Source organism: Cyprinodon variegatus, unplaced genomic scaffold (genome assembly GCF_000732505.1).
Source record: "Cyprinodon variegatus isolate N-32 unplaced genomic scaffold, C_variegatus-1.0 Scaffold1056, whole genome shotgun sequence".
Lineage (NCBI taxonomy): Eukaryota > Metazoa > Chordata > Actinopteri > Cyprinodontiformes > Cyprinodontidae > Cyprinodon > Cyprinodon variegatus.
This window is the reverse complement of record NW_015151509.1, coordinates 200,258-213,896: the sequence shown is the minus strand read 5'-3', so window position 1 is coordinate 213,896 and position 13,639 is coordinate 200,258. Positions and strand designations below refer to the sequence as shown.

Genomic DNA, 13,639 nt, shown 5'->3' with positions numbered 1-13,639 from the left:
AAAAAGAGCCATTTTTGGGAAATTTGGCCAAATCCTTATTATTTGTGTCAGAAAAGTAACGACCATGTCTCACCAAATCAACAGTGTGGTGAGACAGGGTGGCGGTCACATTATGCTGTGAGGATGCTTTTATTCACCAGGGAAATTTAAGCTTATGGTGTGATGGGTAAAGGAGATCCTGGACTAACCTGTAAAGACTGCAAAAGAATATTGGGCAAAGGTTCACCTCTAAGCAGAATCTGTACTGCCCAAGGAAACAATGAAAAACAGAAACATGACTATAGGAAAGTAGTCAATGATAATTGAAGCTGCATGCGAGCTAAATGAGCTGTTGAGATGGCAGAAGAAAGTAGAAAACAAGTTTCATCTTAAAAGCAGATCTACCAACTGACTGAACATCATCCAAAAGCATTGATTCCACATTTGTTTCTGCAAGAGGATTTTATGCACTTATTCAGGGTTATTCAGGGTTTTGCTTTTTATCTGAGAATCAGAGGTACGTTTCCAGCCCCTCGGCTTCATCACTCAGTGTGGTAAAAGTATCCATGCTCATCAAGTAGGATAATTATACAGAATATATTTCTGAAGAAATTTGACCTCTGTGTTCCACCTTCAAACAAATGGTGAACAAATTAAAGAAAAACAAGAATGCTGTAACCCTCCAAAGGTTAACTACCAATGACATTAATCATAGATCTGCTACTGAAAATGTTCTCCCACCTGACTGTCTAGATCTAAAAATATCAAAACAACATAAGGGATGCCTCCCATTGAAAGTTCATTCTTTTTGTTCTTATTTAACCTCTATTTAATAGTCCCGCTGAGATCAAAAACCTTTTTAAAAGACAGTTTTGGCCTGGAGGCCGCACAATACTGAACATAAAGTTGCATGTTAAGAACTAACTAACAATTATAAAAAAAATATTGAATCAATCTAAAAAAAACTTTTAGGGTCTTTGTAAAAAAAAACAACAAATCAATTAAATAAGATTAGTTAATTTCAAAGTTAACTGAAGCGCTTTTTAAGAAATGGGAGTTGAGTGAATAAAAAACCTTCTTGTCCAAATAATTCAGAGCAAAAAGGGACAGAAAGAAGCAGCAAATTATGTTAGTAAAAGGTTCATGTTGTGCAGCTTTAATATTTATATTGTTCACCCCAGTAGGTGTGGTAAATTTGTTATTTTATCAGATATTATTCGGACTGTCATATATAGTTTGTGAACTGGTTGTGTTGGAACAACAAATGAAAGTCTAAATCGACCTCAAATTATGGTCAAACTCATAATTCTGCACATATATGGAATAAATTCACCACAACTTTCTTTCTAAATATAAGATTTTATTAACAAAAGTTGATCAAGTTGATTAAATAGCCATACTTATGACCATTTTTCTATCAAGATGGGGTGCTGAGTGTACATTAATGAGAAATAAAATGGACTTTTTTGATTTTAGCAAATGACTGCAATGAAACAAAATGTGAAACATTTAAAGGGGTCTGAATACTTTCTGTACCCACTGTATTTCAGTTAATAACTCTCAACTAAACTAGTGAAACCCAACTTAACTAAGCTACTATGTACAAAGCAGGAAAAACGTGGTTGAAAACCATAATCAATAAGATAATGCAATGATATCACAGTTTAAAATGGATTTTAAACTGTGAACCAAAGTTTATCTTCAAGAATTTGGTATGTTCTCAAATTAGCTTTTCACGAATTTAAAGCATTTAAAAACAGTTCACAATGCAAATTCATGAGGTGATTAAAACATTATTTGGCCAAATAATATTTTATTAAATGATTTGTTTAATCAGAAATCAATGACCTTTAGTTAATTGTTTCTTAGCCTTCTTTGATTAAGCTACTAAGGATTCAATTATGACCTTTGGTTATAATTTGGTAATTAAAAAGTAATGAGCATATGAGAAAACACATGAACATTAACATTATATCAGTGTTTAAACCATTAGTTAGATCAGGCTTGTTTTAGTTCTTTAAGCAACAGCTCATACATGTAAGCATAGCATACCATGCAGTCCATCTTGTTTGGTCGTTACTACACAGTAAACACATGAAATTATCAAAACTCATGAAAAGACATATTTTTTAACTAAAGAATATGTCTCTAACAGTGCCAGACTTGTTCTCTGACCATATCCATTTTGCAAAGCTTGAATTTTCTCCAGCATAGCAGCTTAGCACGGCAGGCTCACAGTAGGGATTTACTTTGTTCCAGCCATACATTAGGAGATCTCTCCTCCTCCACCTCTTCAACTCTTTGAAAAGTCTGAAAAGTTCCTGAAACTCAAAGAGGAAAGTTTCAAACAGTCTGTTTTGCAGCAGTTTGGTTCTGAAATGTCAGCCATCACGACTTAGCCTTGGTCATTCTGGATATCTGGACCTTGGGCCTGGGCTTAACATGATGGCTTCTTCCAATGTGAACCCCCAGGCAGCTTCACGGAAAGAGCAAGTAGAGACAGCCGCTTTTGTCCTCAAGGAACCATGGGGAGCCAAGGCAGACCTCTGAGGTGTGTCTTTAACCAGTTTAAACCGGGGAACAATTGGCTTTTAGTGGCAGAGGGAACGGCTCACTGACGCATGTCTACCTGGGTCAAACGCCTCTGCAAGCAATCCGCATTAAAATCACCTCAGGTCTGATTGGCATGCTGTGGGAACACTAGACCCAGGTTGACCCCCTATATTACGTGCCGCCATTGAATGCAACGTACGGATGTCAACACGCCGCGCCAGTCGCTTTTGATCTAACAAGCCGAAACAAATCTGCTACATTCGATAAATGTGTTGGAGCGCTGGTGGGAGGGATTCGGATGGATAAAAGGGCGAAATAATAAAGAATACTGACCACACTCTGGCTCCCGTCCATGTTGCTCTCCATTATTTACTTCCCTGATTTCCGTAGCACTGTCGACATCATCAACGCTCACCCAGGGTGATGCCGTAATTGGTCACCATGCAGCTTGCCAGAAGGGGAAATGGGAAAAAAAGCCAAAAGCCGATTGTTTGCTGGTCAACCCCGTTTTTAAAAAAAACTAGGTTTTCAGTGGAAAGTGGCTTTAAAGTGAGTTAGGGGAGGTTTGCAGAAGCTTTGAGAGGAGAGCAGCACTGTTGGGCACCCTTTACCCCAGTGAACATGTTAAGAAGAAACATGGTCATTGGTCATCAGTGTCCAAAATTATTCAATAACAAAGTCCATAATGTTTAGGTCCAACATTTACAAACTGACTTTATTTTCTTATTGCATTTGCAGTACAGATAAAGACTGAGAGCAGTCCAAGTAATGTCTGAATAAAAGTTAACTAATGGGAATTACGCTGATGAAGATTCTCAGTCATCCAGGTCAGAGTCATTCCGTAAAAGTTTTAAAAAATCCACTGGACTTGGTTTCCAAGATTTGAAGACGTTTCGCTACCTCTCCAGGAAGCTCTCTCAATTCAAAATCATAAGAATAATGGGAATTACATAGATACCAACATTAGGTCATACCGAGAAACAGGGCTGAGTATTGCTTATCCAGAAACAGCAAATCGCTTCTCTCCCAAAAAGTTGTATATCTGCAGTTTAATAACAAATAAACATATTAAGCAACTTGCTTCTAAGATTCACAGGAATGAAATAATACAAACTGCTGTTTAGAGAAAGGAAGAAAATACAGCATAAAAATAATTTCAGTTTTTTGAAAGGTATTATCGTTGCATGATTTGTCACCAAAGGGTTAGATGCCTTTTCCTTTTTCTGCATGACAAAAAAATCTTTTTTCTAGGTTGGATGATCCCTTTAAATATTTTATGTAGACTGACTTTGTAAAACCGACAAACTTCCTTTGAAATTCAGAAGAATGATAAAGAGCTCCAGGTGAGTTTTTGAAATTATTAGTCAGTCAACTAGATGGTGTTTTATTTCTAACCCAAAAAGATTGAAAGTGTTTGAAGAAAATGAGAAGTTGGTACAGCCATGGTGAATCTTTTATGCATCACTCCAGGCAGAGCTGGGAAGGATAAGATAATTATAACACCACATGTAGCCAGAGTGTTTCAAAAATGTACATATATACTTTTCTTTTTTTAATCCCAGAGGATAGATAGAGGTCTTTGTAGTTAATTTAACAAGTGGCCACATTTCCAAGAAAGGAACATTTGTGGAAGTGTATTGAGATTCAGACTGCACTGTGCTTGGTGGTGTGAAACTGAAGCGTATGAAGTTCGACTGTTGGGAAGCTCAGAGAGGAAGACTCAGCTAGGCGAAAGCTCGGTCTGCTGTTTGACAGCCGCTCTGATCAGACGTGTTTCACGTTGCTCACTGTCAGTAAGGAAGCTTCGCTTTTACATCTGGGTGACACCTCACACAGGAGACCTACTGTACAGACCAGAGGGAAATGGAAAGAAAATACCAGAAATGGTGTCAGAAATTATACAAAAGAACCACAGCGATACTCCACATGGAATAGACTCCCTTTATGCCAAATCCAAATACTGTACACGGTGACTTAAAATAGTAGATTAAGAAATGAAGTGAAAATTGATGGACAAAAACATGTTTATGCTGTAATATATTAGCACAGAAGTTGCTTCCAGCTGTACAGGGTTGCAATTCCTCTAACATTAATTAAATAGTTTTAATAAGAGCCGATAAAACTCAGCCCCAGAGAAAAACAAGTGGACTCTGACCGAGCCTGCAGGGAAAGTAAACGGTTTTAGTTAAATTAAAAGCATCAGAATTAGCTGAAATGTGGCTAATTTAAACATTTTCAATTCCTCTTTGTAATCTCATCAGATAATCAGTCCAGAAGGGGTTTCTCTACTGGAAGAGGCTCTGCAGTTCAAGAAGTTTAACAAGATATCTTAAAGATAAAAAAAAATGCAGAAAAAGCCTCTGTGACTATGTGAATTACCACTTGTCGGATGCTGCCTAGACGTCCCAAAATGTTTAATTAAGCAATGGAGATTTTCCTCTGTATAAACTAACTGTAAAACTGTGTGGATGGATACAGCATAATAACAAGAAAGGAGGGAAGGCAGGACTTGAGTGAGACATAAATGCGCTAGTAGGTCATCCATGGTGTGACTAATCTTTGTAGTTTGGACATTGGGAATTTAAAGGCATTCTGCCCTCATATCAAGGATACAACCTCATCATTCCCATACCTGACCAGCATTGGAATTGCTATGTGAGCAACTTCCTCCCAGCTTGTATATGTTTTGCTTATCAGGTAATGATGCTCTCATGAGGAAAGAAGCGGCCACACCTCCAAATTGTGCAGTTTTATGGGAGACTGAGTGAAATGATCAAGACTTTAGAAATGTATTAAATTAAACAGGTGTTGTAAAACTGGAGCCTCTAGTGTGTATTTAGTTCAGAAGAAAAAGTTCTACATTAAAGCAGCATTTATCCTTGCCAGGGAGACCAGATACTATGTTTCTGTCTTTTCTGGTCACAAAGTATTGTACTAACTACTTAGGAACCACAGGAAGAGATTCTCATAAACAAAGTAGATAGTTTTGCACAAATAGGAGTGTTGAAATATCCTTGAACCAAAGGAGTTTAGCTTCTGACCAAAACATCAACAGCATCGGAGGTGTTTGCAATATAAGACTCACATCTAGCCTTGTCTAACAGGTGTTCTGCTTGAGTGAATACTTTTATGCAATAAAGGAAACAAAACAAGCTCACATTCAGGTTATTAAATAGAGGAATAAAGGACCAATATTTTTTTTTCCCATCACAAGTCCCTGTACAGTTATTGAAACACTTCTTCAGCAGCGCTTGGATCAAATGTCTTTTATCGGAGCTCCTCTTCCCACCATAAAAGACATTTCATCCCAGCGCTGCGTGTCCTGAGCCCCTAACATCATAAATGACCCCTCACACCCCAACCATGAACTGTTCCCCCTGCTGCCGTCTGGGAAGAGGCTTCAAAGCATCAGATGCAGGTCCAGCAGATTCCAAAACAGCTTTTCGCCCCCTGCCATCAGACTACTGAATGTTGAACAAAACGAGAGGAAAAAAAAAGCTGAATGTTGAATAAAACAACAAAGAAAAAAAGCTGAATGTTGAAAAAACTGTAAATCATATCTTAGTCCTATGTTTGCATTTGATCGCCTTGTTTACATTTGATCATTGCTGCACTTAAAGCAATGGAAATGTCTTGAGAGCTTTCCTGAACAAAGTTGCATTTTGTATACACCCTGTGTATACAAAATGACAAGAAAATTTGTCTAAGTCTTCAGACTGGTCATCCTGGGTGTGAAATGTTTAGTGTTGAGTAAAAATTTTTTTTTTTTTTTTGAAAAGCAAAAAAAATCTATGAGAACCTCTTCCAAAAATTTACTTTGAATTCAAGTACCAACATAAGAAGACAGACCACTTCACAGCTTTGGTTAAAAAAGCATGCTGCTAGGATGTGCCGCTTCCTATAAAGAATATCCATAGCGAAATTTCTCACATTCTAGTGCGGATGTGATAACTGTTGCCGTATCATTGTGATAGGATGTCTTTGAAAGCTGCAGGGTAAACACCATCCTAGAGACAATGAACCCTCGTCTAATCCGACGTGAAAGGGCCCAAAAGCAACATAAGCATCAAATATTTTGCAGGGGTTTCTCATTTACATAATATACTGCATTACTCACATAAAATGTGATACAAATTCTTGAATTCCTTTCCATCTGGTTTTAGGAGAAAAGAAAAATAAACAATTGCTGTAAAAAATGTGATACTACTCATTTTAACCTTTCCATTGTACTTATGTACAGCTGTGTTTTATTCTGCTGTTGATAGTTCTGTAATAATAGATTTTGCAGAGCCATAGCCGCAGGTCATGATGCACATTTATCTGTCAGGTTCCAAGCAGTTTTGGTATCCCAGTGTTTTAAATACTATCATATTGGATATAAAAAAACTGGTAGGGATGGTTCCAGTGCCGCTCTGAACACTGGCGAACCGGGACTGAAAAAAGAAGGGGAAGTTCCTGTGGTTAGTTCAGGCTCAGTTGGAAATTTAAAGTTTTGATTTGCAAAAGGGAGTAAGGCAACAGGACTCACGGTTCCAGAAAACCTGTCTTCCTTTGAATCCAGTCGGTGCAGGTTGTTCCAGAAATTGGTTTGCTCGTCGGAAGGCGAACAGGGTTTACCCAGGTTGTTTCCTTCAGAAAGGGAGGAGCTGACTGCCACTTAGATTTCCTTCGGTACTAGAACGGATCTTGTGGAGATTAATTCCCTGCTCAGTGTGAAGCTCAAACAATCCTTTTGGGAAAAGTAGATCCAAATCTCCAGTTTGAATCCCCAGCTCAGTTTGAAGCTCAGACGATCCTTCCAGGGGGAGAAGGTCCAAAACATCCAGTTTACAGGATGACTTCCTGCCGGGAGGCAAAGACAAAACAACAGGATTAAGACTCAGGTTGACAAAAACTCAGTTTGACTCAGCAAAACTCAGCTTGGCTAGAGTACCCAAAACTGGCAAACACTCTGGCGTCGAGGTAGTGGCAGCTTAAGAGTCCTCAGGTAATGAGGCAACCGTCTGCAGGTGTGTGAGAGGACCAACGAGAACCAGGCGCCACCTGGTGGCAGAGGGACAACAAACAAAAACACAACCCACACAAACTGGATTCCTAACAGAATGGACATTACAGGTGAACACCACATGTTTCCATACAGTACATAAAAAGTACTTTCTCCTACTAACAGACTTTAAATCAATGCAAACATTTGCTGATTTAGTCCTTCTATCTTAAAAAATGAATCTATTTGATAAATATCATAAAGAAAAACAAGTTTTTGTTACAGTCCATGCCAATATCTGGTTATAATTGTTTGCATGCTGTCAGTGCTATTCGACCATGTATTTTTATGAATGTTATCAGAGTTTGACACGTTTTCATATAAATATTTTTTAGGGGTTTGCATTTATGTTGCCATCTACAGTTTGCATTTTGTGATGTAAAGTCAGCCCTCGGCTTTACCAGAGCTTCTGAAATATAATCCCTTTTCTTTGCTCAGATTTGAACAATTGAATAGAGGGTAAAATAGCAACCAAGGAAATGTAAAAATCTGAGAAGTGGTTTTGATCTTAAGTCTATGGGGTCTGGCTTCCCCAAGAGGGAGGAAACTCAAAGAAGATCATATTCCTCTGTTTTGCCCAGGGCCCTTGAGCTAATCCCTTTCGATTTACTTTCCGCTGAAATCAAAAAACTGCCATCATTTCCTCTGTGTACCACAATGACCAGACCCACCGAGGGAAAATTAGTTGGCTGTGGCAGGTCATCCTCTCAGCACGACACATCTGCTTTGGTCTCTGCAGAAAGTGGCGGCGTCGGCCGCCGTCTTTGTCTGGAGAAGCATGTACGGAGACAAGCATGTATGACATGTTGAAGGCAACGTCTGAATGCCTGCCGTCACACTTCTTTTCTCCCCTTTCTGTTTGCAGTGATAACATTCTGGTTCTGGATATCTACTTTGAAGCGCTGAACTATGAAACCATTGAACAAAAGAAAGCCTACGAACTGGCAGGCCTTCTGGGTAAGGAAATGACTGTCAAGTGTTTTTTCTTGGGTAAAGATAACATGCAGTGTTTAGCCTGGCAGACACTATTTTTTTTACCCATCATGAAAGCAGAGTCAATGCATGCATTTTACAATAGGTGCTCAGAACCCTAAAGATGTAAAACTGTCTCTTTAATCTATTGTTGCCTTCAAGCTGCAGATTTTTGAACATTTTAATTTTTCTGTTGTATTTCTCGTCCTTCGGCTTGAAAGCGACTTTAATGCACTCGTAAATGCAGAAAAGTGATTACCATCTCTCTTACATGCTTTATCGCTTCTCTTTTCAGGCGATATCGGAGGTCAGATGGGTCTCTTCATAGGAGCCAGTATCCTCACTGTTCTTGAGCTCTTTGACTATCTGTATGAGGTAAAATATCACCCACCATCTGCTGTAATGGCAACCGTCTGCAATGATGATTGTTGGTAGGAATGTTAAAGAGAAACAAGGGAAAGAAGCTGCTTTTTTTCTGTAAGGAAAATATTGGAGCTTATTTATAGATGCATTCCAGCTCACCTGATATGAAAACAAGTAAATATTTGGATGATTTCCAGAAGCTAAAAGAAAAAGTAACACTATGCTTGCTTTTTTTTTTTTTCTTTAGGTGATCAAGTACAAGCTGTGCAGATGCATGAAGAAGAAACACAAAGGCCGCAGCAACAACGATCGGGGAGCTGTGCTGAGCCTGGATGATGTGAAACACCATGTCAGTATAGGCAGCTGCAGAGTACTTTGACTGTGTCAGACTGCATTGCTTTGACAGGAGCAGGCTCCTTTCTTCTTTGTCTCTACTGGCCTCGATTGCCGGCAGGGTGGTGTTGGCGAGAGAAAGAGAGAGAACAGACCGAGATGGAGGAAAAAGGGATTGAAAGAGGCTAAAAGAAAGCGGAGCAGGGAAAAGAAAAGCAATTGGGATGAGAGGGAAGGAAGACCGAGAGGGAGTTGTTGGAGAAGAGGCTTGGATTTAATCAAAGCAGCAGAACAGTACCAGCAGGGACAGGCCAGAATTAAAGCTTCAGAAGGTGTGACAGCTTACTTATAACCAAGTGTAAATAAAACCCGCTCACTTTAATTGTGAGTCAGAGCGCAGGCAGAGAAAAACAGACAGGCGCTCCTCCACTCCTGCCACACTTAACAGTCTTCCCATTCCATTCACCTTCATTATTTTTCCAAGTCTTTCTCAGGAATCTATTATCTCTACACTCCCAACCCAACCTGTTGCTCTATTCCTTTTTTTTTCTAGTAAAAGAGACATTCAAGATTATCTCCTGTTCTGCACATTTATGCAGAATCTTTCAGTTTCCCACTCGCAACCATTTCAATATCTGCCTTTTTATTTCCTCAGGCTCCTTGTGACAACCTGCGTACACCATCTTCATACCCCGGGAACATGCTACCTCACCATCCAGGCCAGGGCAACTTTGAAGACTTCACTTGCTGAGCAGACCTCAGTAAAGCATCACCGTGCGTGTTATGCAACCAAAGCCGACCGTGCAGCAAGAACTATCTGACGCACAGACAGGGAGGAACTGATGCTGATGAATATAACAGAGGCACTTTTTACATAGAAACTAATAATAAAATATAAAAAATATTAAACACGATAAAAGGATTTTCATCTAAAAGCCAAGTGAAGACAAAAGCCCTGAAGATTAAAACGTATATTTTGATTTTTAGACAAACATTTCATGCAACGCTCGAAACTCTTTGCGTTTTCCTCTGGAATACTGCCACAGCGGATACTGGTGGAGAAGGCTGGCCAACAAGGAACCTTCTGTGAAAAAAAAAAAAAAATAGGAAAAGAAAAAAACATTAAAGGTTACTGAAAATTGTACAGTAATTTCACCGCAAACAATAAAAAAACCTCCATGCCTTTATGTATGTGAGACAAGAACATGATGCGACCATATGACCACCACATCTGCTTCTGTGATGATATTCATGACGCTAACTCCACTGTACATGTAGCAACACAAGGAGAGGAACAGCTGCTATAGTCGGCTTCAGAATGCAACTCTGCTCATCGCTGATGAGGACATTTTAATGGTGGGGGGAGCAGAAGCAGCAGCGGAGGTGAAACAATTAACATATGAAAATGTACTGGTGAAAATTTCAGGTCTCATTTTCATGGTAATGCATGCTTGTATCTGTCCAGTGCATGTTTTTTTTTCTTTTCATTTCTACTTCTAGTTGAGTTTAATGTCTTCATGTTCTGAACATATAAATATATATATGAATATACATTTACATTGTAATTACAAAGTCTGCTTCAGTGATGAGCAGGTAGACGAAGATGATTTGTGTGTTTTTTGCTTACTGGTGTGTGTGTAGGGGTGTGTGTGTGTGTGCAGGGCGTCATCTGTAATGCCCAACCTGGTGAGTGTTGGCTAATCGTCCTGTTCCGTTTCTCACATGTGCCGAATGAGTTGAAGAATCTTCGCTCACCTTCATTTAAGTTTGCATTGACCTCAAAAAAAAGGTGATTTCTTTTTATAACTATCGGTTCTATTTCTGTTCATGTTTATTCATGAATAACTTGCATTTCTCTGGGGCTGCTAGAAATGTTCACTATCTGTTATCTAGTTGCAAAAGTCTTACCGAAGCACAATATTGCAAGTGTGTAGAGATGATCTAAAAGAAAACTTACTATTGTTCTTGATATATTGTCATATTATGATCATGTTAATCCCACTTTTTTTGTTTTGTTTTTTTTTTCATATCATTCTTGTTAAGTTTGAAATGACCATTTCTGGTTCAGGGTAAAGGCCTGGCCTGTCCATTTAGTTACCGGGGCATAAATAAAATGTAACTATGGTTTTTGAAATTTGTTTGTCTTGTGAGGATTTCTTCTCAATAGCAAATTAACTTTTAAAAGCTTTGATTTGGTCGAGCAAACAGAGGCAGACGATGTTTTTTCATCACCAAGTAGAGTGTGAAGTTGTGTTTTTAATCACAAGTTGCTCTTGGTAAAATCTGATTAAGATTCATCCGGGGTTACATCAGCTAATCAGCTTGTAATTTGGAGTGTTGCCTTACAACACTTTATTTTGAATTAAATCAGCTTTAAAAAAAAAAAAGGGTTTGGGGGAAACGAATGTGGCATTAAAGAAGAAATGGCTTAACTCTGTCAACCCTTCATTTGTTCCGCTGTTTAAATGCTGTAAGCCACAATGTTTCTGTTTTTTCGAGTCCATGCCTTTAAAATGTAATTACAGTTTCAGTAGTTAAGTGACAAAAGGATGGATGGGGAATATCTTGCACTGCCAGTTTAAGTTTAATCAATATTGTCAATCAACCAGCAGTTGAACACTATGGGCGACAACTATTGGTTTTTTTTCTTTAGATCTGCTGCTGCCAACTGGTGCACATGTAGCTGTTATGTGATGCGTGACTTTCTTAATATTGGAACCCAAAAAATAATGTATTTGCCGCTCGCTGTGTGAGGCGTCGTGGGTCATCTGACGAGGAGAGCGGTCGTTTTGCCTTATAATTCTTTCATGATTTCCTTTAGCGGTGGACGCACACGTTTTTTTGTTGCCCATCAAAATTGAGAGCACATTTATTTTTTATCAGTTCACAGGAGAAGCCTCCGCCGGTGGCTACACATGAATATACAAGCTTAAAATTTCACGCCAAGAATCTGTTATGTCTGATGAAGACTTTACTGTGTTTAAATGTGTGAAACATGACTTTTCCCTCCAGCGGTTTTTTTTAACTGGTGTTGTACCTGCCGAGAAGACAAATTAATTAAGAAATAAAGAGTGAAGGTGTTCATTTCCTGCTGGCATTTGTGTCTTTGTCTACTCGACAGCCTGCAGCTCAAAGAATTGTAAAGAGGGTCAGGATACAGGAGAGCTGCCTGCCAGTGACAGAAATCCTGCAGGAGATGCTTGCTGCATCCTGATAAGACTCCACAGGCAAAGTGCAGGGGGGTGGGGGTTGTGTGGGAGGCGTTAACACCGGCAGGAGTTCAGGCAAACTGAAAATCCTCACCCAAAAATGAGGGATTAACATGACTTTTCCTGCCATCTCGGGGGTCTTAATTGCTCAGTTTCTCATGTTGGCAGATTCTGAAGTCCTGGCAACAGCATCGCTCTTCTCTGAATAAGGTTAAATCATTACGCGCCCTCTTCCCTCCTCGACATTACAATCAAAGATGACTGATCCCCCTCTTTTAACGCTCACCTTGGTTGCTGATATGCAGCCAGTTTTAGGCGGTATAACAAGCAGATGCTTCTATAATGGGATCTGTCCCAAACTTTCTGGTCTTTTTGAGATGCTGGGACACCCTTAGGGTAATTCCTGCAGGCAGCTTCTTGCATGTGAGTTATAACAGGGCCCTTCTTATGCAGGGAACCTCTGGAGTTTATTTTTAATAAACTTGTTTTCCTCCATATCTGTCAGTTAAATCTTGCTGTCTGCTGCCATGCACTCTTACACAAAGAGGAGGTAATTCCCTCCTAATCCTGTTATCGTAATATCAACTTCGACACAGATATTATAGTCCTTATTCACAATCCCCCTGTGTGGCGAGCTGCGTTTTCTCATTGCATTATGAATGCTCTCCAAAAATCAGCAGGTCAGAATTAATCTGCAGGTATAAGTAGCTGCTGGCTTTATTTCTTCAGTGCAGGTGTGCTGTTGACAGCCTGTGTGAAATCTGTTGGCTTTTTTTTTTATTTACTGTCTTGTTTGCAGTAAATTTGTCATTTCTTGCAGTAAATACAGAATACAGTTTTTAAATTATGATTTAATTTATTAATGCATCAAATCTATCAAAACCTGTTACTATATGAAAACAAACAGCATCAACAACTACCATCAAGAGTTTATAATCAGTACTTAAAATCGCTCTGTAGCTAATTTTGTCCCTGATTGCAGAAATGTTTTAAATAGGTCTTATTAAAGGTTTTCATTGATTATTTAAGCTCATGCTATACCATTTGATTTGAGCTTTAACAAGGCCAATCTAAAATCTTTCTTTTGTTCTAACAGTATTTTGAGCCATTCAGTGTGGGATTTAATGCTGTTAGATGGATCATTACTGTGCTGCGTAGCCCAAATTGTCTTGAACTTTAGGACATA

The 13,639-nt window shown here is 39.0% G+C and overlaps 1 protein-coding gene across 1 annotated transcript in view; it reads left to right on the top strand.

Annotated features, from left to right (window-relative positions):
* asic1 (acid sensing ion channel subunit 1) overlaps positions 1–12,465 on the top strand; it is a 58,394-nt gene extending 45,929 nt beyond the window's left edge. The window contains exons 6-9 of the mRNA XM_015399922.1: positions 8,442–8,533; positions 8,844–8,923; positions 9,159–9,260; positions 9,900–12,465. Of these exons, the coding sequence (XP_015255408.1) occupies positions 8,442–8,533; positions 8,844–8,923; positions 9,159–9,260; positions 9,900–9,995 (370 nt within the window). The 3' untranslated portion in view covers positions 9,996–12,465. The remainder of the gene's footprint in view (positions 1–8,441; positions 8,534–8,843; positions 8,924–9,158; positions 9,261–9,899) is intronic.
* The last annotated feature ends 1,174 nt before the right edge of the window (positions 12,466–13,639 follow it).